This window comes from Perognathus longimembris, chromosome 2 (assembly GCF_023159225.1).
Source record: "Perognathus longimembris pacificus isolate PPM17 chromosome 2, ASM2315922v1, whole genome shotgun sequence".
In the NCBI taxonomy this organism is placed as follows: Eukaryota; Metazoa; Chordata; class Mammalia; order Rodentia; family Heteromyidae; genus Perognathus; species Perognathus longimembris.
The window spans coordinates 23,121,203-23,146,915 of record NC_063162.1 but is presented as its reverse complement, the minus strand read 5'-3'; the positions used below and the strand labels follow the sequence as shown (position 1 = coordinate 23,146,915).

General features: G+C 38.4%; 1 protein-coding gene across 2 annotated transcripts in view; it reads right to left on the bottom strand.

The window, feature by feature from the left end:
• Nucleotides 1-488: 488 nt before the first annotated feature.
• The window catches only part of Chuk (component of inhibitor of nuclear factor kappa B kinase complex), a 36,391-nt gene continuing 11,166 nt past the window's right edge, over nucleotides 489-25,713 (bottom strand). The window contains exons 6-21 of one of the 2 annotated variants that reach the window (XM_048338480.1): nucleotides 25,296-25,385; nucleotides 25,029-25,153; nucleotides 24,752-24,859; nucleotides 23,690-23,825; nucleotides 20,367-20,561; nucleotides 18,794-18,896; nucleotides 16,253-16,376; nucleotides 14,991-15,142; nucleotides 11,531-11,592; nucleotides 10,327-10,436; nucleotides 9,160-9,209; nucleotides 6,286-6,382; nucleotides 5,848-5,995; nucleotides 5,130-5,246; nucleotides 2,296-2,395; nucleotides 489-1,296 (exon numbers count right to left, since the gene is read on the bottom strand). In XM_048338480.1, the coding sequence (XP_048194437.1) occupies nucleotides 2,327-2,395; nucleotides 5,130-5,246; nucleotides 5,848-5,995; nucleotides 6,286-6,382; nucleotides 9,160-9,209; nucleotides 10,327-10,436; nucleotides 11,531-11,592; nucleotides 14,991-15,142; nucleotides 16,253-16,376; nucleotides 18,794-18,896; nucleotides 20,367-20,561; nucleotides 23,690-23,825; nucleotides 24,752-24,859; nucleotides 25,029-25,153; nucleotides 25,296-25,385 (1,686 nt within the window). In that variant the 3' untranslated portion in view covers nucleotides 489-1,296; nucleotides 2,296-2,326. Of the gene's footprint in view, nucleotides 1,297-2,295; nucleotides 2,396-5,112; nucleotides 5,247-5,847; nucleotides 5,996-6,285; nucleotides 6,383-9,159; nucleotides 9,210-10,326; nucleotides 10,437-11,530; nucleotides 11,593-14,990; nucleotides 15,143-16,252; nucleotides 16,377-18,793; nucleotides 18,897-20,366; nucleotides 20,562-23,689; nucleotides 23,826-24,751; nucleotides 24,860-25,028; nucleotides 25,154-25,295; nucleotides 25,386-25,713 lie in introns of both variants that reach the window. The other variant, XM_048338479.1, reaches the window with a different exon arrangement.

The window sequence follows — 25,713 nt, the reverse complement described above, 5'->3', positions numbered from 1 at the left end:
AGGGCCTCGTGTATCCGAGGCAGGCACTTTTGCCACTAGGCTATATCCCCAGCCCCTGTTTTTCGTTTTTTTGCCAGTCCTGGGCTTGAACTCAGGGCTTGAGCACTGTCCTTGGCTTCTTTTTGCTCAAGGCTAGCACTCAGCCACTTGAGCCACAGCGCCACTTCTGGCCGTTTTCTATATATGTTGTGCTGGGGAATCGAACCCAGGGCTTCATGTATATGAGGCAAGCACTCTTGCCACTAGGCCATATTCCCAGCCCAAATTTTCAGATTTTAGAAAAGTAATTAATTTAGTGCATATAATACCATAATACATTAGCCCCCAAAAGATTTTGTGGCAGCACCTCTAGCTCAGTGATCACACAGGTTAATATTTCTACAAGAAAACAAATGAATATTCACACTAAATGGGATAAGTACAGTGAATATCAGCTTAGATTTGATTTGGAAGCAAATGAATTCTCTCATTCAGCTTATAAAAACCTGGTTTTCAGAACTTCTTGGATTTTTAAATTACAATTACAGATTAGGGAATAAAGACCTTTACAAACTTGGATGACAAGACATGAAAGATTAAACAGACCCATTTTTACAAATGAAAAAAAAGCATTACCTTTCAAATACATTATAAATTAACAAGCATCTTCTCTTTGATATCATCAAATGTACATCTTAAATACATATACACATAGCACACAACATGATTTATTATACAGTCAAATGTGCGGTAAAATTAGAAATAGGATTAAGCCAACTCCTTATGATGCCAGGAAGAGCACTTGCTGAATGTACCACAAGGAGGTAGGATTTATTCTTTAAGAAATAACAAATTTTACTTGTGAGCAATCTCTTCCACAGAAACACAGGTACTTAAAATGTACATCAGTGAAGTTTTTGTCTGTATACAATACTGTGAATTGGCCTTACTGCCTGAAAGTTAAAACTTCAGAAGGCATTTTTTTGTCAGTTATGTAAGTAGCATTTTATGAAGTTTGAAGACAAACAGGTCATGATGATGCTCGTAAGTATCCCTAGTATTAAAACAAATACTTAACTCCATTGACTTTTCTTAACATCCTATCTGTTTAGAGGTTATGATTTTTCAAAATCAAAATATTGTGCTTGTAAAATCATTTGTAGTTTCTGCTCACAGCCATTCTTCCATTGACTGGTGTATGAAGAATAGTTTCAGAGAGGAAAAGCAAATTTCCAACATGTAGAGCATTAACTTCCATAGGCTTGAGGACAGCAAACAAGTGTTAAGTCATTCTGTTAACCAACTCCAATCCAGATTCTAAAACCAGGCATGAAAGAGTTATAATCAGAAGTTGACTATCAGTGGCAAGTGCATGTGTATTCATTTTGTCAGGTTTTTGTATGTTTAAAAATAGTATAACCAAAAGTTGGAAAATCAAAAATATAAAAGTAACATGAACTGTCACCTTATTTTCTACTAACTTCAAAAACATTTTCAAAGAGTTTTATAAAAACCTGAAGAAAATGATTTTTTTTTTTGTATGAGTGCTCATACTGAAGCTTGAACTCAGGGCACTGTTGTTAGCTTTTTCTACCATTTGAGCTCCATTTCTGGCTTTTTGCTAGTTAACTGGAGGTAGGAGTCTCAAAGACATTTCTGCCCAGGCAGGCTTTGAACTGTGATCCTCAAATCTTAGCCTCCTCTATAGCTAAGATTACAGGTGGTGAATTACCAGCAGCTGGCCAAATGACTATTCTTAACAAAAGAGGGAATATAAACAGTTCACAGAGAATGAAGTAAAAGTTAATGCAATAAACAATTCATTCATTGTAGTTTCTCCAGGTTGTAGCAAATCAGTAGTTCATCCTAACTGAACATTAGTATAAGCACTTTTATTAATTACAACTCCACTGATTCAATTTATATCCAACAGGTACTATACTTGAATTATAGTACAATTTCCATCTTGTTGGAGAAAACTGGTTGCTCAAGCAAAAAGGTACAGATCATTTTATACGAGGTAGCAGTCTTGCCACTAGACCATATTCCCATCCCCATACAGATCATTTTATTTCACCAGTCACATTGCAAAGAAAGCTTAATTTGGCCAAAAATGCTACTGTTGATGTGTAGTGATCACATAACCCTAGTATAGTCCTTAGTAACACAGGTGGGAATTTGAGGTTCAAATGCTTTTTTCCTCTGAGTTCTTCTAGTCCCTATATGTATCTCAAATGCTAGATACATTTACTATAAGGATTTAAACCTTTTATACCCAACATCTAAAATATACACTCAAATCTAAATAATACTTACCATCATACTACAGTTCTGTTCCTCATTTACTTCACGAATAATTGTACTTAAATGGCCAAGACAGTTCAAATTTTCTTCTATCATTTGTGCTGAAGTCTCCCTATAAGATCAAAAAAGAAATCTTTCAAGTTCAGCAAAAGGGCATATGCATTCCCACTACTTTTCTGGTCTTCTGAGTCAGGATGATCACTGCCCTTCCCATATATATAACCAAGTGCCCCGAGGGAGCTGACTGCTGTAGTCTTCAGTTTCTTCATCCCTCACAGCCAGAAGCAAAGTCTACTTCATTCAAGCCATTCCTTCTAGGTCCAGCTCTTAATTAGTTCACTGTAACTTCCTGTTTTCCTCTGAAATGTAAGTGGCACTTTCCTACAACTTTCCCCTACCTTGAAAATGCTAACTGGGGAGGAAAGATCCTGTGGCACAGATAGATGAGAGACTATTTTTTTGGGTAGGGGAGACAATTCAAGTAAAATCTGCCCTGCAGAAATCAGGAAAGGAAAACAAGCAAACAAAAAAACCTAAAAGATTAAAGTAATAAAAAGCAAATCAAGCAAGCAGATTCCTGGGGTTGGCAGAAGAAAGCAGTATGACAGGAGAACTACCCAGAACCAAAAAATGTCCCTGTAAATTTGTATTTGAAGGTGATCCTGATTCTAGTTTCCACCTTCATGCTTTCTTCTTCCATATGACCTTTATTGTCACCCTTTATCAAGTCAGTTTTAGGCCATGAATGACAGCCATGATTAGCTTAGAACTAACTAAATGTGATTCAGCTCTTCTTCAATAAATGGAAAAATTGAAGCTAACAGTTTCTAATCCTTAGTAGTTAGTTAGAATTAAGAATACAGATGTGTGCTGGTGGCTCACCTCTATAATTCTAACTACTCAGAAGACTGAGATCTGAGAATTGCGGTTTAAAACCAACCTGAGCAGGAAAGTCTGTGAGACTCTTATCTCCAATTAACCACCAGGAAATCCAAAGTGGCACTGTGGTTCAAAGTTGCAGATTACTAGCTTTGAGCAAAAAAGTTCAGGGATAGCACCTAGGCCTTGAGTTCAAGCCCCACAGCAACTGTCCCCCCCCCCCCCCCACCTCAAAAATAAAAGGATTAGATTTTTTTTTTTGGCAATACTGGAGTTTGAACTTGGGACCTTGCGATTGCTATAGGCAGGTGCTCTACAACTGAGCCATGACTCCATCTCCTTTTTGACAAGGTTATTTTTGAGACAGAGTCTTGCTTTCTACCTGGTTGCACACTTGGGATTGTATTGGCACGTTCCACATCCAGCTTCTTTCCATTGAGATGAAGTCCTCCAAACTTTTCTGCCCAGACTGGCCTAGAACCACCATCTTTCCAATCTCAGCTTCCCACACAGCTGGGATGATATGTACATGCCACAGTGCCCCAACTATGGGTTGAGAAGAAGTTTCACATGTATGTCTGAGCTAGTCTAGAACCATAATATTCCCAATTTAGGCCTCTTAAATAACTAGGAATATAAGCATGAGCCTTGGGACCTGGCTTAAAATCAGATATGCTTTTGTGAATGACTATAACCTCAAATTGAAAGTACCTGTAGAGGTGACATTTGCATCCCTTAACAAAATCCAAATGCCTTTAACAAAAAGAAAAAGTTAAAAATGTAGAATTTTTACATCCTTCAACTCTAGTATTTTCTAAACTCTGCATAGTTAATTATGTCCTATGCTACACCTGTAGATGTCCTACAGTGGGCCAAATCTATAATGACCCCAGATAGATTCTAGAGCTTGCTTTCTTTAAAAAAATAAAATACCTGATATCAGCTTGCCTTCCTGCCATGTGCTTTTTCTCTCATAAAAGCAGAGTATAGAAAGTGCCAACTGCATGACTTCCTGAGCAGTGATGTAACATGGCTGCAATTGTGCAAAACTAATTATGGGCAGAGCTTCCAGGAAATGCTGGTGTTGTAGAGATCTCCTTGAGTTGTGAGAAAAGCGACAATACAGAAGCAAGCAATGAGCCACTGGCTCTGGATGCAGCACGGCTGAGAAAATAAGAGACGATAGTCATTCAGCTTTTAGCAGAAGGGTAAGAATAAAAGAAAATACAAGGTTTCAAACAAGTTCTTATTTGTAAAACTGATTTAAGGAATTTTAAAAATCTGATTTAGAAATACTAAGTTTATAAAGTAAATTTCACTAATTTATTAAAAGGGTACTCAAGGACTGCAAAAAGATAAACAAAAAAATAGCACAGTTTCTTATAAGATTAAATGGTTACCAGGCACCAGTGGCTCACACCTGTAACCCTAACTACTCAGGAAGCTGAGATCTGAGGATAAAGGCTCAAAGCCAACCTGACAGGAAACTCTAGGAGACTCTCATCTCCAATAAACTACTCAGAAGAGCTGAAGTGGCAAAGTAGCTTAAATGCTTGCCTTGAGCAAAAAGAAGCTCAGGGACAGGCCAAGGCTCAAGCCCCAGGATAGGCAAAACAACAGCAACAAAAATTAAATTAAATGGCTAAGGAAGGAGTATGGTTTGGGGAAAAGAAACTGATAAGCCATTAACAGAGAAAGTAACATTTGCTGCATATTTATTTCTAGAGCTTTTATATACACTGTAATTGAACTTTCACAGTGGTTCTATTAAGACATTCCCATTTTAAAGGAAAATAAGAACATTTAAAAAGTTAAATATACTGCCCAAGAACAGTCAACATTTAATCCTGGTCAGAAGGCACTGAAGACTGCCTTACCCCACTACACCTAACTGCCTCAGGCCTACCATAGCTCTGAAAACAACTATCTATTGTTACAAAGTGAACCCACCCATCTTGAGGAGTTACCACACATGACAGAGGATGTTCACATTCTGCTGAAGTCGGGGGCAGCCACACTGATGCCTGAGGGGTTCCTGAACCTTCTAGACTGGATCCTACAAGGGAGCGGGCAGAACTCTGTGTCTGAAGGAAAAAAAGAATTACAGTAAAATACCTCTGTGAATTCACACAATTGCTTACCATACTCTTAAGACATTTATATCACTACTTAAAAGCACAACCAGATTATTTCTGTATAAAACTGTCCCCACAACTACATACCAATACTTTCTTTCCTTGACTAAAACTGTACTGACTTCTCTGCCAGGTGCCAGTGGCTCATGCCTGTAATCCTAACTACTCAGGAAGCTGAGATCTGAGGATTGTGGTTTGAAGCCAGCCTGGGCAGGAGACTCTTATCTCTAATTAACCATTCAAAAACCAGAAGTAGCACTGTGGCTCAAAGTAGTAGAGCAGGAACCTTGAGCTGAAGAGCTCAGGGACAGAGCCCATGCCCAGAATTCAAGCCCCATGACCAACAAAAAAGAAAGAAAGAAATATGGGAAAGGAGGGTTAATGCAAAAGTCCTGCAAATTTGCTGCTAGTCAGACAACAAACAAGGAATATAAGGAACAACCTAGTACAATATATATACATATTTAAGAGAACTCAGCTCATGCTGACAAAATTCCTTTTTGCAGAGAATAATAGCACTTTAATGTCACATTCATTAATAAATACTTACACAGGCAATTTTAAGGAGATGCCATATTTCTTTCTGCCTCTTCCCCTGCATAAACATGACAGTATTGTCAGCTTCTTTGATGTTGCTGAGGGCAACTTCCACTTTGGGGAGTAGATCTATAATCTTCTGCTTACAGCCCAACAACTTGCTAAAAAGATTAAATCAGTGTCAGATCTTTGCCACATCCTTTAAGTCTATATACCACATTCCCAAACCCAGCTGGGAAATAAACAACAATCATCGTCACATTTAATGACTGATATCCAAAGCATTTCATACAAACAGGACATAAATCCAGTTGTGGTCAAGCTACCACCCAAGGTACTGCTAGAATACTTACTGGGTCTAATATATTTACCAAAGATGGGTACTATACTTTGAAAGGAACATGATAAAAATGTCTTGGCTTTGTAGGAGGAAATAAGGCAATTTTTCTACCTCAGATGGCCAAACAGCTCCTTGAGAACACGATCTTGACTCTGTACAGTATGCACAATGATCTTCACCATCTCTGTGCTGTCACTGTAGGAGTGATCTATGAAAGACTTTAGTGAGTGGGTATAACCTTCCAAACAGAAACTTCTCCAAACTCTTAAAAACCTAAAACTAGCCAGCCGCCAATGGCTCATACCTGTAATCCTAGCTACTCAGGAGGCTGAGATCTGAGGATCACAGTTCAAAGCCAGACTGGGTAGAAAAGTCCCATGAGACTCTCCAATTAACCACTCAAAAAACCAGAAGTGGAACTGTGACTCAAAGTGGTAGAGTACTAGCTTTGAGCAAAAGAGCTCAGAGACAGCAACCAGGCCCTGAATTCAAGCCCCACAACTGTCCCCTGCCCACCCCCCCCCCCAAAAAAAGGAGGCCCTTGTTCCAACTAGGTTGCTTTGAATTTTACCTGTTTATAGCCCATAAAACTTTTAAAAAAACTGGGGCTGGGGATATAGCCTAGTGGCAAGAGTGGCCTCAGATACACGAGGCCCTAGGTTCGATTCCCCAGCACCCCATATACAGAAAACGGCCAGAAGCGGCGCTGTGGCTCAAGTGGCAGAGTGCTAGCCTTGAGCGGGAAGAAGCCAGGGACAGTGCTCAGGCCCTGAGTCCAAGCCCCAGGACTGGCCAAAAAAAAAACAAAAAAACAAAACTTTAAAAAAAACTGACAAACTTAAACCAAATCTGTTAATACTAATAAAGGGACCTGTAGAGACCCTGAAACTTCATCTTAAAGCCAACTAGGACTGATAGATGTTCTCACACAGGATGGCTGTTGGTCACAGTGAATTTACAACTTCCAAGAGATGCCATTTTAATTTTAAAACGTCACTAGCATTAGTTGTCATATCTCAGACATTATCAAGTTGAAAAAGTGGAAAGCTGCTTATCTATCATACTGGTATTTTCCTTGGACAGTAATTAAGCCCAAATACATAAATAGTACTATTACGAGTATCTGCTACTATTTATAATTTCCTTATTTAACTTTCATAAAAGTCCTATAATACATGACTACCTCTGCTAACCCTAATTTTCAAAAAAAGGAAACTGTTAAAACATGTGTTAAAAGAGGTTTAAGTATACTTTGGGGCTAACTGGTAGAGCCCCTGCCTGAATGTACAAGCCTTGGGTTCAATCCCCAACTCAGTCAACAAAAAAGTTGTGTCCTGGGCTGGGGATATAGCCTAGTGGCAAGAGTGCCTGCCTCGGATACACGAGGCCCTAGGTTCGATTCCCCAGCACCACATATACAGAAAACGGCCAGAAGCGGCGCTGTGGCTCAAGTGGCAGAGTGCTAGCCTTGAGCGGGAAGAAGCCAGGGACAGTGCTCAGGCCCTGAGTCCAAGGCCCAGGACTGGCCAAAAAAAAGTTGTGTCCTTTGTTATTACTCTAGAAAGCTCCTCAAGCAGTCCAACTATATTCCCCACATATCTCTCTCTCACCAACAATTAGATACAAGGCTATGAAAAAACAGTGGTTTTTATGTAGTCTCATTTGATATATGGTCTCTGGTATAATTTTAAGTTCTTTTTAAATTTGACTTGAGATTTGTTAAACTGAAAAAGATGGAACTGAGTTTCTTCATCCACTGTATTGGGTAGGGCTAAAATTCTGAGGCCTTGTCTAAAAGAGTAGTTAGCTCGGAATTCTCTTGGGCTTGGTCTGTGGGATTTAGGAAAAAGAACTGTTTGGAGAAGAGAACAAAAAGCTAAACTGAATGAATTTTTACTAACATTTTCATCATTTCATCATAGTGATCACTTTCTCCTTCAATTCTTCGCAATTTCTGTCACACAACTGTCTCTGCATATAATGGCTATTTCTCAATCTTTTTCATGGACTCCTCTGCTTCAACTCATTTTGCAAGTGTTGGTATTACCTAGGACTCTAACCTTGGCTTTTTGGGTCAACTTGCTTTTTCATGATCACCTTCTTACTGTTATAGGTAGTTAGAGCAAAAATAGCTCAATGCCTAGTCCATACCTCTCTATTAAAAACCACCAACATATGTATGCAACATATGTGTATGTGTTTAGATGTGCAGGCATATATGCACATACACACCTCTATTAATATAAAATTATCGGGCTGGGAATATGGCCTAGTGGTAAAGTGCTCGCCTCATATGCATGAAGCCCTGGGTTCGATTCCTCAGCACCACATAAACAGAAAAAGCTGGAAGTGGTGCTGTGGCTCAAATGGTAGAGTGCTAGCCTTGAGCAAAAAGGAGCCAGAGACAGTGGTCAGGCCCCGAGTTCAAGCCCCAAGACTAGCAAAATAAAATAAAATAATAAAACTATTAGACAGGGCACGGCCTAGTGGTAAAGTGCTTGCCTTGTATACATGAAGGCCTGGGTTCAGTCCCTCAGCACCACATATATAGAAAAAGCCAGAAGTGGTGCTGTGGCTCAAGTGGTAGAGTGCTAGCCTTGGGCAACAAAAGCTCAAAGACAGTGCCCAAGCCCTGATTTCAAGCTCTAGGACTGCCAAAAAAAAGGCTTTAGTTTTCCTTTTCAATTTTTCAATACATTTTCGCTTATTCTTCCTGTTTTTTGAGTTCCTATTTTTCTACTCTATTTCTTCTTTTCACTTTCCTTCTGAAATTTTTTCTACTTCTATTTCCTTATTACTTTAACTTTCTAAGCTCTTACATTCTCATAAGTGTACAGCTATTATAACATAAATATCTAAATGGTAATACCAAAACAGGAATTTATTCTGCCATTTAAAAATGCTTTAATTTAAAATCCCCAAAGTCTGTTAAGCCAGTGATGGTTTCTTAAGATGTCTTCAAATACTGCAATAGAAATATCTTACCTGTAGGTCTGTGCTTTAACTGCTTATACAGATCAATGGCACGCTGTTCCCTGCAAAGAGAAAACATGCTTCTGATATGAAAGCAGTTTACTAATAATCTACAACTTGAAACAAAGAATACTATTACTTGAATAATGATCTCATTTTAAAGTATATACTAGCTGCCAATAGATAGTTTACACAGCATTATTGCATTTCACTGAGTAATAACCAAGGACAAGTTCTTAAAAATGTGAAGGCTAGTATACCTCATACTTGCTCTAATCTCTCACCATAAATACAACATCCTTGAACCACTAACACTTAAATAGGCAAAAATTTATGGCTTGTGATTAGATGTAATCTGAAATTTCTAATCCAGACACTCAGAAAGTTAGGCTTAAGGGCTGGGAATATGGCCTAGTGGCAAGAGTGCTTGACTTGTATACATAAAGCCCTGGGTTCGATTCCCCAGAACCACATATATAGAAAATGGCCAGAAGTGGCCCTGTGGCTCAAGTGGCAGAGTGCTAGCCTTGAGCAAAAAGAAGCCAGGGACAGTGCTCAGGCCCTGAGTCCAAGGCCCAGGACTGGCAACAAAAAAACAAAACAAATAAACTAGAAAGTTAGGCTTATTAGATCACTTAAGTGGACCTGAAGTATAGTTAAGTAAGAAAATAACGTGCCACTTAAATACACTTGGAAAATTCTTAGCACTCACATGAGAAACCTTTTAAAAAGGTTAATACAAAGAATGATTTCCAAATTTACTGTAACTAAGAAATAGCTTTCTTGCCAAGCACTGGTAGCTCACACCTGTAATCCTTGCTACTCAGGAGGCTGAGATTTGAGGACTGAAATTCAACACCAGCCTAGGCAGGAACTTCAATGAGATTATCTCCAATTAATCAGCAGAAAACCAGAAGTGGCACTGTGGCTCCAAGTGGTGCAGAGCTAGCCTTCAGCAAAAGAGCTCAAGGATAGCGCCCAGGCCCTGAGTTCAAAGCTTCACAACTGACCAAAAAAAGAAAAAGAAATCGCTTCCTTTTAAAATACAATGCCAGTATATTTGGATAGAGGAGAAGAATAGAGAATGATCACACTGAGGCTTAACCTACCTAGCATAAGCAGAAAGAATAAACTACGAAGTTACAGACATCAAGACCCAAAACACAAGTACACCCTTACAGAGATTCCATCAGATCTCCCTGGCGTCTTCCGTAAGGGCTCTTCTGGAGCTCCATGATTTCAGTGTGCAAAGACATAATCTGATCTTCTAGGTATCCAATGACACCAACCTAAAATGTGATGATAATGCAAAAGACATGAAAAGATTGCCACCACACAATACAAAACAAAACACTTAAGGGTAGAGAATGGTCTGCTCTGGCAGCAGAGCTGAATGTTTTATTACAGAACAATAATTTTGTGATTGACTAATTGGTTGATTAAGGCAGTTTAACTAGATTGTCCAGGCTGGCCCTGAATTTTCCATCTTCCTCCCTAAGTCCCTTGAGCATTGGAATTTGGTGGGTGCCACAAATAGCTTATTAAAGCTTTCTTTCTTTCTTTTTTTTTGAGGGGTGAGGTGGTAATGGGATTAAACTCAGGGCCTTGAGCTGGCTGGGTAAGCACTCTATCACTTAAGCCACACACCTACCATTTGTTCAAACCTTTTTACACTTCAGCTTTGGATAATTTTTCACATGAAAATACATTTATTCTTGTGTTTCTCTTCTCTCACAACAGTAAACTACTAGCATTTGCTTTCTCCTCTGGAGAAGCAAAAAAGTACAAGTGCCACTAACAAGATAAACAAAGAAAAGCAGCTAACAAACCATTGGCATTTCTTGAGCTTCAGCTTCAGGATCCCAACAGTCTCCCCTCCCTCCCACCCCCCTTGATAAATAGGTACTGGCACTAAGTAGATCAAGGATCTAGGATCTTGCCAGTCACACAGGAAAGATAAAGAATATGCTCCCTAGAAAATATTGTACCTTTTGGAACACCATATAATGTATTGCCTGAGCCAGTATAATTTTGAGAGGGAAAGAGAGTTATGACATAATTATGGGAAGACATTGGGTATAAACTGGGACAGTTTCAGGTAGAAGACAATATGCAGCCAACTGTCCCAATTTATACCCGATATGTTCCCATAATTATCCGTCATACTTTCTTTCGCTCTCAAAATTATACTGAGTAATTTGCCCCATGCTTTTTGTTTTTACCCACAATGGTATCATCTGTATATACAAAACATCTACCAGATACTTGTCTAACTTTCAGGAATGAGATGAAAAATATTCTTTATAAAAGACAAAATCAAAAGAAGCTTATAAGGAAGGTATCAAGAGTTGATAAGCATACAGAATAAGCTCAGTGATTTTACCTCAGCATAGTGGATGGCCTTTTCTTCCATTTCTTTCCATGCTTTTAGCATTTTTTCTGAAGCTAAAACACAATTTAAGTTGGTTAACTCTGAAATAACAACTCCGAAATTTAATATTAGCCCATCTGCTTCCTTGCCTTGATTTGGTATGGATTGAACGGCACATCCCCACACCCAAATACATTAGTCTTAACCCCTCAGAATGTGACTTTATTGGAATTAGGGTTATTACAAATATAATTAGCTAACTAAATACTCATACTAGATTACTCGGGGTCCTTAATCCACTGATCAGTAAAAAAGAAACACAGGGATACAGACAGACAAGTGAGAATGCCATGTGGGAGCAAGGAACAGGCTAAATTGCTGCAGCTGGAAGCCAAGGACAGCAAGGGTTGCTAGCAATCACGGGGAACTGGGAGGAAGCAAGGAAGAATTCTTCCCTACAGGTTGGCTTAGCCAACAGCTTGATCTTAGCCTTGAGAGTTGTGAGGCAATATATTTCTTTTGCTTTTAGTCACCCAGTTTATGGTGTTTTGTTTGTTTTTATGGCATTTTGTTATCAAAATACTAGAAAAGCAGTACACACAAGTTTTTCTAAAAAATACACCAACATGTTTTGAAATTTTAAACACAATAAAAAGAAAATCTCTTCTGTGACCCTCTACCCCAAATAATCTATTATGATATATATAGATAGATATGTAGCCTGTTTCCTTATTAGTAAGGCAATCTATATACCCATCTCTTTTTTTTTATAACTTAACTTCTATAACTTCCAATAAAATATTCCACTAATCTCTTAAATAAGTATATACAGATTTGTTGTACTTTTTTCTTTTTTTTTTTGCATTACTAGGTTTTGAACTCAGGGTCCTGAGTTTGCTAAACAGATGCTCTACCACTTGGGTCACACCCTCATCTTTTTCGCTTTATTTTTCAGAGAAGCGCTTATACAAGGCAAGCCTTGGACCAAGACCCTCTTACCTATGCCTTCTGAGTAGCTGGGATCAGACATATACCACCATGCTTGCTTTGTTTGTTGAGAAAGAATCTAGCTAAATTTTTGCTTGGGCTGGCCTCAATTGCAATTCTTCTGATCACTTCCTTTCAGGTAGCTGGGCTTTTATGTGTAGGCCATCATGCCTACTTCTCACTCTTTTATAAGAAATAACAAACAGCTATGGAGAATAAATTTATTCACCTAAATGGATACTTTTATCATTTATTCTGATAAACATGTCTTCTTCAGGATAAATGTAAAAACAATGCTTGTTTCCCAAAAAATATTTGTGTATGAAATATGGGTGGTAACCCCTTCAGGCTTATTTGAAAAAGAACTTTTTGTATTGCAGGGTTTGAACTCAGAGCCTATTACCTACCACTTAAGCCATGTCTGGTTTAGTTATTTTTAGTGAATCTCACATTACAATCTTATCTATGCCTCCAGCATAGATTACAAGTATGGAATTACAAATATACTTACTCTCTACACTTTATTAATAAGGCCAAAGGATGATAGGGTTAGAGTAAAATACTGAAAACCTGGAGACTATGTATAATTTTTAAAAAATTAATTAAGCTGGGCACCAGTGGCTCACACCTATAATCTTAGCTACTGAGGAGACTGAGATCTAAGGACTGCAGTTCAAATCCAGCCAAGGCAGGGGAGACTATGAGATTCTTATCTCCAATTAATCATCCGAAAGTTGGAAGTGGAGCTGGGGCTCAAGTGGTAAAACAGTAACCTTGAACAAAAATGCTCATGAACAGCACCCAGGCTCTGAGTTCAAGTCCCCCACCCCCGCCCCAAATTAGAATTTCACGGTAGGTGGTTTGGAAGCAATCTTGGAATTACCCATTTTTTAATAGAAATATAAGTAATTTAAGTCTCCCTTGGTTGTTGCTAGTCCATTTGAGGAACTGCTACATTGCAAACAACAACAAAATACCATATTCTGAGCCTGGCACTGGCTCATGACTATAATTCTAGTTATCCAAGATCCAGAAGACCTCAGTTCAAAGCGAGACTAGGCAGAAAATCTACAAGACTCCATCTCCAATTAACCATCAAAAAGCCAGACTAGGGGCTGGGAATATGGCCTAGTGGCAAGAGTGCTTGCCTTGCATACATGAAGCCCTGAGTTCGATTCCCCAGCACCACATATATAGAAAACGGCCAGAAGTGGTGCTGTGGCTCAAGTGGCAGAGTGCTAGCCTTGAGCAAAAAGAAGCCAGGGACAGTGCTCAGGCCCTGAGTCCAAGGCCCAGGACTGGCAAAAAAAAAAAAAAAAAAAAAAAAAAAAGCCAGACTAGAGTTGTGGCTAAAGAGGTATACCAAAAATACCAGTGGTGAGCAAGAACACTAAGCAAGAGTATGAGGTCAAGTTCAAGCCCTGGTTCCAGCACAAAACAAAACAAAACAAAGCACATCTGGGTGGCACATAAATAACAGACATTTATTTCTCAGTTTTACAAGTTGAGAAATCCAAGATCAAGGTACTGGCAGATTCAGTGTCTGGTGAGGGCTGCTTTGTGGTTTATAGATGGTTATCTTCTTACTCTGTACTTGTATGGCCCAAGTGGGTGAAGGGATTCTCATTCAGACCTCTTCCAATAAAGCTACTAATCTCATCCTTGCATGGAAAGATTTCAACATATGAATTGGGGGGGAGGGGCACAACCATAGCACTGACGTCATCGCAGAGCTGAGCACTAGTGGCTCACACTTGTAATCCTACTCAGTAGGTAGAGATCTGAGGATCACAGATGAAAGCCATCCCAGGCAAGGAAGTCCATCAGACTCTTATCTCCAATTAATTGCCAAAAGGTAGAAGTGGAGCTGTAGCTCAAGTGGTAGAGCACCAACCTTATGCAAAAAAAGTAAGGGACAGAGCCTAGGCCTTGAGTTGTTCAAGCCCCAGAAATGACACACACAAAAAGTGTGATCTGATGTAAATTTTACATCTACTTTGAAAATGAGACTTTAAAATACACAGATTATTAGATTGCTTCTGTATTACTTTTCTGGAGCTTACTTTATTCCAATTGTGACAAGTTCCTCAACTAAGGGTTTTTTTTTAAAAGCAAATACAGGTTATGATGATCTAAGATATTCTGTCTCTGTTCTAATGTGAATGTAAATGACAAATGACTAGGTGTCAAGAAAGTAAAATAGCAAATAACTTCAAGTGACGAGCCATTTCTTTTCTTTTTTTTTTTTTTTGGCCAGTCTTGGGCCTTGGACTCAGGGCCTGAGCACTGTCCCTGGCTTCTTTTTGCTCAAGGCTAGCACTCTGCCACTTGAGCCACAGCGCCACTTCTGGCTGTTTTCTGTATATGTGGTGCTGGGGAATCGAACCCAGGGCCTCATGTATACGAGGCAAGCACTCTTGACACTAGGCCATATCCCCAGCCCCACGAGCCATTTCTTACAAATACATAACACCCACATACTTACATATTCCATAAGTCATCTGCTCACTATATCTCTCCAAGTCAAGCTGAATGCTTTTGTGAAAAAATTCCAATTTAGCTTTCAGTTGCTGTGATGCTGATATCAAAGTGTTCTTCATTTTTGTCAAGTTAGCATTATATCTAAGAAGACTTAACCTATGCCATAAGAAAAATAAAACAATACTATCAACGTTTAAAAATATCAATAAAAGGGCTGCGAATATGGCCTAGTGGCAAGAGTGCTTGCCTCATATACCTGAAGCACTGGGTTCGATTCCCCAGCACCACATATATAGAAAACAGCCAGAAGTGGCGCTGTGGCTCAAGTGGCAGAGTGCTAGCCTTGAGCAAAAAGAAGCCAGGGACGGTGCTCAGGCCCTGAGTCTAAGGCCCAGGACTGGCAAAAAAAAATAGATAGATAGATAGATAGATAGATAGATAGATAGATAGATAGATAGATAGAAATTTCAAAACATAAATCACCCAAATTCCAAAACTTACAGCTTACTGTCAAAAAATGAGAAACAACTGATCTCTGAAATCTAGTCTCTAAAAACTTCCTGTCCATGATATTCTGTGATAAACTATCTTTTTTTTTGGCCAGTCCTGGCGCTTGAGCTCAGGGACTGGGCACTGTCCCTGAACTTCTTTTTGCTCAAGGCTAGCACTCTACCACTTGAGCCACAGAGCCATTTCCAGCTTTTTCAGGATATGTGTGCTGAGGAATCGAACCCAGGGCTTCATGCATGCTAGGCAAGCACTCTACCCAGCACATTCCCAGTCCATAAATAATCTTCTTATACTAGGAATAGTGAGGAACTACATAAGTCTTTGCAATCAGAAGTCTCAATAATTAGTAGGAAATCTATAAGCATGAACAAAATAGTAGACTTCAAAATTTTTAGTATTGTATGCATTCCTGTTTTTATTTTTTGGGTGGCTTTTTTTTTTTTTGCTTTTTTTTTTGATGCTGGGGATCAAACCCAGGACCTTGTATATGGCAAGCAAGTACTCCACCTATGAGCTACATCTCCAACCCAGTTGTAGTTTTTTTGAGACAAGATCTTGCTAGTTTTGTATTTGCTATGTAGCTTAAGATAGCCTTAAGCACATGATCCTACTGCCTTTCCTTCCTGAGTGGTGGGAGTAAACATGTATGCCACCACACCCAACTTTGTATGCAATACTAAGCAGTGAAAACTAGGAAGACTGATTCTTGAGTACATAACACCCATAACTTTATGTTTATGAACAGAATATACGCACATTGCTGCTCTTTGTCCCTGAAAGAGCCTACTATAGTCTTCTTTCAGTCCAGATACATAGTGTACTGCTTCAGCCCATACTTTACGTAGTTGTACAATTGGAAGCTGTATTTTGCTATCTTGTACTATAGGAAAGATAAGAAAAAGAGGAGATGAATTTATTTTAGAATTCATTCTCTGTGATTTTCTTTCCAAATAGCATTGCTATAGATGCTACAAAGAACTTGCACCTGAAATAGACAAGCCCTGTTCCAGTTATAAGGAAAAATGAAAGTAAATCACATCATCTCAAATCTGGCAAGGTTGAGAATATGCACACACACACACATAAATGTGCATATACACATATGTACATATGGGCATAATAAATACACATGTATACATGCATGTACACATATACGCATATATATACAAACATGTATATGTGTATATACACAGTTGTATTTTTTTTACTTGTTTCTTTACAATCTGGAATGGTTTCTCTAAGTTTTACCTTCTTCACAAACCACCACACGGCCATTCCTATTTCTGAATAGTAAAAGATATTTCCTGGATCATTAACTGAGCTTCAAGACAGCAATTAAGATAAGTGGTAGTATAAGAAGATATACCAGTAAAGCATGGTGGTTCATGCCTTGGGAGGTAGAGATAGGAGACTCTGGTTTGAGGAAGCTAGATCAAAGTTTAGTGTAAGACCCAATCTGAAAAACTAAAAGCAAAAGGAGCTTGGGGCATGGTGCAAGTGGTAGAAAAAATACTGACTTTTTACTTTTTTAGGAGGGCTAATGGGGATTGAACCCAGTACCTTGCACATGTTAGGCAAGCATTTAGTAACTTGAGTCACACTACCAGTTCTCAACAACTATTTTTAGTTATCTCTTGTTCATGGCTCTGGTAATGAGAATATTACTTTTCTAAAACCATGACAATTTATTCATTAGGCTCAATGAAAATCCATTTTTTTTTTTTTTTTGTTTTTTTTTTTTTTTTGTTTTTTTTTTTTGGCCAGTCCTGGGCCTTGGACTCAGGGCCTGAGCACTGTCCCTGGCTTCTTCCCGCTCAAGGCTAGCACTCTGCCACTTGAGCCACAGCGCCGCTTCTGGCCGTTTTCTGTATATGTGGTGCTGGGGAATCGAACCTAGGGCCTCGTGTATATGAGGCAGGCACTCTTGCCACTAGGCTATATCCCCAGCCCTCAATGAAAATCCATTTTAACATCATGGGATTTCCCCAACACTGCAGGTATTCAAACAATAAGGTGGCAAATAGATTCTCTGATATTCTTATTGAGTGAAAAACCTTCAGAGAAAGATTAGACAAAACTAATTATACTAGTATTCATATTGAAAACACACATGATCTGAAACAGACTTAAAAATCAAATATAAATATCTGAATATATCTATGCCTCCATTAATAATGATTAGTAGTTTCAACTAGCTTTTCTTCTGTTCTTGAATACCCCTGGTTCCTCCTATGGTTTCCAACATCACACACACACACACACACTCTCCCCCCCACACACACACAAAGGCAAAAAAAATGCAAGAGAACTGGTACCAAAGATAAAAGCTTACAAAGTTTAAAACAACAAATATTTAATTTCTTTCTTGTTCAGTCACCACTTAAGGCAAAACAAAGAGATTTATTGTAAGATACATATCACAAAGAATTCAGCACATGCAATCCCTCTGTACAGATTTATCTCTCAAACTGGGTATATTAAGGTTTTCTTATGATTCTAGCTATCTAGCTATACATACACACACACATACATATATGTGTGAATCACTAAGCTATTTGATCTGTGCAATATATGTGTGTGTCTGTGTGTGTATATATTTTTTTTTGCCAAGACCTAAATTTGTTCTTGATTTTATAATTTTGAGCCCAATTTTAGTATGGGTAGATATAAACTGATATAATACTTAACTTTTTCAAAAGAAAAAAGTAATTTTGTAGAATAAATGAAAAAATTTGAACATCAAGCAGTATTAAGATAAAATGAAATAAATACCTGAGGGATAGGAGTGTGTAGCTCAGTATTGAGAGTGCTATATAGGGGCTATAAATGTGGCTTAGCAGTAGAGTGCTTGCCTAGCATGCTGCATGAAGCCCTGGGTTCAATTCCTCAGCACCACATAAACAGAATAAGCTGGAAGTAGTGCTGTGGCTCAAGAAGTAAAGTGCTAGCCTTGGGCAAAAACAAGCCAGGGACAGTTCTCAGGCCCTAACCTAAGTCCAAACAAGCCTCCCCCCCCCCAAAAAAAAGAGTTCTATATAGAAGACATGTTCATAAATATTTGCACATGCATAGATAATGTGGGAATAATTTTAAAGTAGGCTTAAATTTTCTTCTGAAAAAAAATCTCTCTTTCAGAAGTGGTAATTTAAAATCAACCTTTCCACCTTCCAAATTATATACATTCACTTTCTTCCCCCACATATAAAAGTCTCAAATTAGAAGAGAACAAAACACCAAAAGATTATTTCTACTAATCATGTTGAGAGTCAAAATTAAAGCTCAAGCAAAAATACTTACCAATATAGTTTACACAGTCAGATAAATTTCTGGAAGCAAATGGCCCTTCATATACAGTCTTACTTTTATCAAACAAATAAACCATGTAACTATCACAGCCTCTCTGAAAAAGAAATATATAATTACAATTCTGTTCTAAGATCCCGGAAAACCTTATGTTTTCTAAATACTTAAGCCCAGATTTCCTATTCTGAAACGCAAATAGACAAAGTCAATGCGTATCAGCACGCATTTTGCAGTTTATGATCTAAACTTTACTTAAGGAAAAATGGAAAAAAATACATGAACTAAAGTGAAAAATGATTGCCAGATCCAAAAGAGCCAATACAATAAGGCATGTATATGTCCATAGAATGAAAATACTACTTAGCAATAAAAAAGAATTAATTCTTAATATGTGCTATAACACAAGCAAACCTCAAAAAAACATAAACCTAAATGAAAAAAGGCAGAAACTAGAGGCTATATATTATATAATTCCATTTATATGAAATGTTCAGAAAGGACAAATCTATGGAGATATAAAGCGTATTAATGGTTTGCCATTAACAGGCTAGAATAAAATTAACAGTTAACAGTTAATGGGCACAAGACATAAAAATGTTTTCAAACTGAGTGATATACAAAATATATTTTCATAATGTCATAAAGGCAACAGAAAATAAAAGTCATGACCACAATCATATTTGCCACCCACTTAGCCTCTTATAAGAACTATAAGACTGCTAATTAATTTCAAAGTTCTAGGCTTCAAGTATAAGAAGGACAACAAAGTTCAAGAGAAACTGCATCAATGAAAAAGTCTTACAAATTCAAAACAACAAATGCATCATTTCAGCTGGGTGCCTGTGGCTCACACCTGTAATCCTAGCTACTTAGGAGGCTGAGATCTGATGGTCACAGTTCAAAGCCAGCCCAGGTAGGAAAACTCTATGAGATGCTCATCTCCAACTAAACAGCAGAAAACCAAAAATGGACTGTGTCTCAAAGTGCTAGCCTTAAGCTGAAGAGCTCAGGGACAGTGTCCAGGCCCAGCGTTTAAGGCCCACGACAGACAAAAAAAAAAAAAAAGATGGATATGCTAACTGCACTGACTTGATCATTATACATTATATATGTGTATCAAATTATAATACTGTACCTCAAAAACAAGGCCAAATATGCCCACTAAAAACCAAAAAGAAGCTGGGTGCTGATGGCTTATGCTTATAATACTAGCTACTCAGGAGGCTGAGACCTGTGGAACACAGATGGAAGTCAGCCCAGGCAGGAAAGTCTGTGAAACTCTTATCTCCATAAACTACTTAGAAAAAGCCAGAAGTAGAGCTGTGGCTCAAGTGGTAGAGCACTAGTCTTAAGCAAAAGAAGCTCAAGGACAGCACCCAGTCCCAGAGTTTAAGCTTCAGGATCAGAAAAACAAACAAACAAAAAGAGTACAGGACATCGTGGCATATATATACCTATATTCCTAGCACTTGGTTGGGCAGAGGCAGGATTGGGAGGCTACATAGTGAGGCACTGTCAGAAAACAAACAGTAATTTTAAAAAGAGGAAAAAAAAAAAAAACTCTTACAACTCCATCCAGAACACACTGAGAGGCTGGTTTCCGAGGATCCAGAGAAATTCCTGTCTCTGAAAGAAGCTCTTGAGAACCAGTATTTATTCCAGTTTCACGCTCAATGCGAGACTGCAGTGAATGAAGACTTTCATCACATGGTAACAGAAAAGAAATTATCTTCGCGGAAGTCATATTTAGGATGTGTACTATCTGTATAAATTTTAAAAAGAGACAAATTTATTGGTCATTTCTTATATAAACAATTTAGTGCAAAATAGTAAGAGGGAAATATGAGGAAAAGGCTTTTTTTCTACACTAAATGGGTTCACTCATTCTCCATAGTGAGTTTCTTCTATAAGTAAAAAATGCATTCTGAAAACAATAGCAGAATTTATCTTCTATGCTAGGTATTAATGCCATAAAATAAAATTTCAAAGTACAAGAGATACAGGAAATCAAGGAATAAGAATTCTAGTTGTGCACTGGTGACTCGCACCCTAATTCTAGCTACTCAGGAGACTGAGATCTGAGGATCACAACTTGAAGCTAGACAGGGCAAGAGAGTCTGTGAGACTCTCATCTCCAATACCCCCGCCCCTGCAAAAGAAAAAAAAAAAGCTACAAGTAGAGTTCTGGTTCAAATGGTAGTTCTGGCTCAAGTTCTTCAGCAAAAGGTCAGGGACAGTGCTCAGGCCCCACATGCAAAGCCCAGGGCCAGCATGCACGCGCACGGACACATGCACACACGCATGCACACGCGCGTGCACACACACACACAAATTAAAAAAACTTCATCACCGGTAAATCTTCTAGTCTTCCTCTTAACAGATAAACCAAGGTTTTAGGACAGGTAGAGTTCAGATCTAAAGTAAAGCATGACTGCTTCAAGGTGTTTCAAGAAATATCCAGGAAAAGAAAGGTAAGAGTCCAGGAAAAAGCATTGTCATTCAACCAAAATCCTAAAGCAGTGACCTGCCTAAGGGCTCAAAGTTAGATAGACAAACCTAAATCCTTAGTGAAGGAAACTGACACAAGCCAAGAGAGTGTGAAGCTGAGTATGGTGGGGCTCTATCCAGGAAACCAAGGAAGCCACAGAAAAGGAAATCAGTTCAGAGTTATCCTTCTTCTTTGGTTCTTAACTAAACCTCACAATCCCTACATTTCTTAATTCCTTGCATTAAATAATAAATGCAAGTGATTAAAATTATCTTTGCTGGAAATCCTTACTATAAAAATAGGAAATAGTCCCCAGACTTAAAGAGACAAAGGCAGGAAGATGGCAAGTTCAAGGTCAGCTTTGGCTACATGGCTCTATCTATGCTACACGGTGAAACTCTGTCTCAAAAGAAAAAAAAAAGAATACAGTATTGTTCAAAGGCCACTATTATTCACTTTGGTTTGTTTTTAACATACAAGGACATATCACTTGGACAGAGCAGGCACTAGGTTGGACAACCAAAACAACCACTAAAAAAATAAAAATACACTTGACATTTTTAAACACACAAAATAATAGACAACAGTATTGTCTTCCCACTCCCAATTCTATGAATGCTCTGTCTGGTTTTAAGCATTGTAAACACAAAGGCAATCTTACTCATCTGTAGAACCTATCCCTCATAGTTCCCTCCCCTGAAGTATGTCTTTCTTCTTTTAAATCCTTCCTTCCTTTCTTGGGAGGTGAGGAGGGGCAGTAATGGAATTGAACTCAGGGCCTCACCACTTGAGCCATGTCTCCCTAAATCGTTTCACTTTTACTTTAAGATAGGAACTCATGCTTTTGCCTTACAAGTCTTGGACCTCTATCCTTCTACCTCTACTTTTTAAATAGTTGTGATTTATAGGAAAGTATTACCATTCCTGGCTTGTTCTTGAGATAGGATATCTCACTAATTTTGGCCTAGGCTGGCGTGAACCATGATCTTCCTCTTGTCTCAGCCTCCTGAGTAGGTAAGATTATAGGCATGTACCACTCTATCAAAAAAAAATTGATTTTTTTTTTTACATATAAAAATGTAATATAGGGGGCTGGGAATATGGCCTAGTGGTAGAGTGCTTGCCTTGTATACATGAAGCCCTGGGTTCAATTTCTCAGCACCATATATACAGAAAAAGCCAGAAGTGGCGCTGTGGCTCAAGTGGTAGAGTGCTAGCCTTGAGCAAAAAGAAGCCAGGGACAGTTCTCAGGTCCTGAGTCCAAGCCCCAGGACTGGAAAAATAAATAAATAACATAACATAACATAACATAAGGGCTGGGAATATGGCTTAGTAGTAGAGTGTTTGCCTAACATGCATGAAGCCCTGGGTTTGATTCCTCAGCACTACATAAACAGAAAAAGCCTGAAGTGGTACTGTGGTTCAAGTGGTAGAGTGCTAGCCTTGAGCAAAAATAAGCCAGGGACAGTGCTCAGGCCCTGAGGCCAAGCCTTAGGACTGGCAAAAAAAAAAATTTCATAAGGCCCTGTGTAAGTGAGGAGATGCATAGAGGAGACCATACTGGGCAGAAAGATAGCATCTATCAAAGCACAAAAACAGACAAAGATCTGATGACATAAGTAAAAGTGACAAGTAGTCCTGAGTAAGGTAAAGATCAAAACAGCTATGATGAATATACTTAGTCAGGGTGGGTCTGCATTGGGAATCTCAAAAAAGCCAAGATCAGTTTAGATGTGACTTGGTAAGTTTTGTTAGTTTCTTAGACAAATGAGCATTTTCAGAAAGTGAGACATTTACTCTGCACAGATGACAGGTGGAAGACTTAGGAAACTTTCTTACTGAACCAAACCCAATATGATTAAACCTAAATAAATGAACTGACAATGCAACGATGTGGTAAGGGAGAAAATCCAAAAGATGCTTTAAAAGAATAGTCAACAAAGATCACTTAGAAAAAAATGAAAAAGCTTGCAAAGAAATACAAAAGCACTAGTTCTAAGAATATAATTTCCTTTTTCAAATTAACATTGGGAAAAATTATCAAAAGATATTTATGCTCATTTTCAAAATAAACTTAACTTCAATATAGATCTTAAGGAATAGACCCCACCAGACGCTGGTGGCTAATACCTATAATCTTAGCTACTCAGGAGGCTGAGATCTAAGGATTTCAGTTCAAAGCCAGTGCAGGCAGGAATGTTTGTAAGACTGTTAGCTCTAATAAGCCACCAAAAAGCTGAAACTGGAGTTGTGGCCCAAGTTGAGTTGTGGCTTAAGTGGTATAGTGCTAGACTTGACTATAAAAGCTCAAAGGCAGCACCTGGGCCCTGAGTTTAAGCCCCAGGACTGGCATCAAAAAAAGGAAAAGGAAAAATAAATAAACAGACAGAACTAAAACTAACCTTTAAGTTCAGAATGTGATCCATTAATATAAAACATCTCGGCTGCTTTGAAGTAAGATCAATAGGGCCCCCTCTCTGCTGTGGGTCCCAATTCAGCATCAACTGTAGCCAGTGTTCCATGGGCTCTACTATTAAACTAGAAATGGACAAAACTAGGATAAACATCATTATGTTCCAGTTTTCCTTTAGTATTATTAAAAGCCAATTTTACAAGGTACTCATTTTCTTGCCTACCACTTACCTGCACCATCTGAAGTCTTACTTTTAAATATTAAAATGATGGGACCAATTTCTTCCATAAGAAGAGCAGCCATGTAACTTTGCTACTGGTGACTCAAACAGATGGATCCAATTCTATCCAGGAAACCCATTTGGCTCTTTATCCCTAGTCTTCTTAGTACCTAAGCTAATCAGTCAAATAGCAACAGTTTTCAGCTCCACCAGATCTGTGCAATCCAATGGGGCAGCTACTGGTTACAATACTATTTTTTTTTCCATTTTTTTGCCAGTCATGGAACTTGAACTCAGGACCTGAGTGCTTTTTCACTGAAGGCTAGTGCTCTACCACTTGGAGCCACAGTGCTACTTCCCTTTTTTTTCCTCATTAATTGGAGTCTCATGGACTTTCCTGCCCGGGCTGGCTTCAAACCATGATCCTCAGATCTCAACCTCCTGCATAGTCAGTATTACAGGCGTGAGCCAAAGGCACCCAGCACACAATGCCATTATATTTAAAGTTCAATTCCTCAGTTGTAGTTGGCTTTTTTTTTTTTTTTGGTGGTAGTACTAAGCATCATACTTAGAACCTTGCACATGCTACTAACTGCTTTACTACCAAGCTTACACATGTATCCCTTTCAAGCTCATTAAGATTCATGTGACTGATACAGAATGCTCCTCTAGTCATGGTAAGTTCTACTGGGTATTGCTACTTGAAACAGACAACTACTCTACTGTTCTTTCATAAACCTAGAAAAACTGAGACAAACTTCCTCCAACTATAATATATTTACCTACAGAGGCTGGAGAAACGGAGGCAAATCTCAAGCAGAATATACTTACCTACAAAGGTTATTTGGTTGAGGTAAATGGCTACTAAACTGAACTTCTCCTGTCATCTCTTCACACGCAAATATACATTTTGGATCTTTCTTCTTAATCTTCTCATGCCTTTAAAAACAATACTTCAGATTACAACCTAATTCTCACAAAAACTCTTAAGACTTCTTGTCATTAAATTTCATTCAATTCTGTGTTAAAAGCCAATTATACTACTGATGAAAAAACTGAGCAAGTAATTGAAAAAATTTACATTCCAATTAAATATGCCATGTCTTACCAAGTAAATGGCTGCAGATGATGCAAAAAAGGCCTATATCCAGCAATACATTCAAACACCATGGTCCCAAAGCTCCAGTAATCAACAGTGGCTGTGTACGGTTTATTCTCAAAGAGCTCTGGGGCCTTAAAAAGAGAAAAAAAAATGCTCTAAATGCCAATAGTGTAAGGGAAAAGATACTATAATATGAATTTCTGTATTTATAACCTTCAGAAATGAGGATATAATTTTATGCATTTAAATCCAAAGAAATAATATACATCTCACCAGATACTGTAGTGTTCCAACAAAAGATGTACAGAGACTTCCTTGATCAACATCTTTGGCATATCCCAGATCAATTATTTTATGCATTATCTATAAAACAAGACAAAGTAAGTGATAAGTGGCTGAAATATTTAAAAAGGAAAGGCAGGCTGGCATTAACTCAGTAGTAGAATAATACTTGCCGAGTCTGTACAAGGTACTAGGTTGGAGAAGAAAGAAAAGGGAGAAAGAACACAGAGAAAGAATTGATGGCAAGCATATATGAAAGGCTCCTATTAGAAGAACTATTGTCAAGGTTCCATCACCTCTAACCATCATCTTCTCTAGGTGAGTCAGCACATAATTCAATGTAAGGTTCAGACTGAGGGCTTTCCATCTCTACTAGAATGCAACTTGGATGCTAGAATTACTCTGAAGA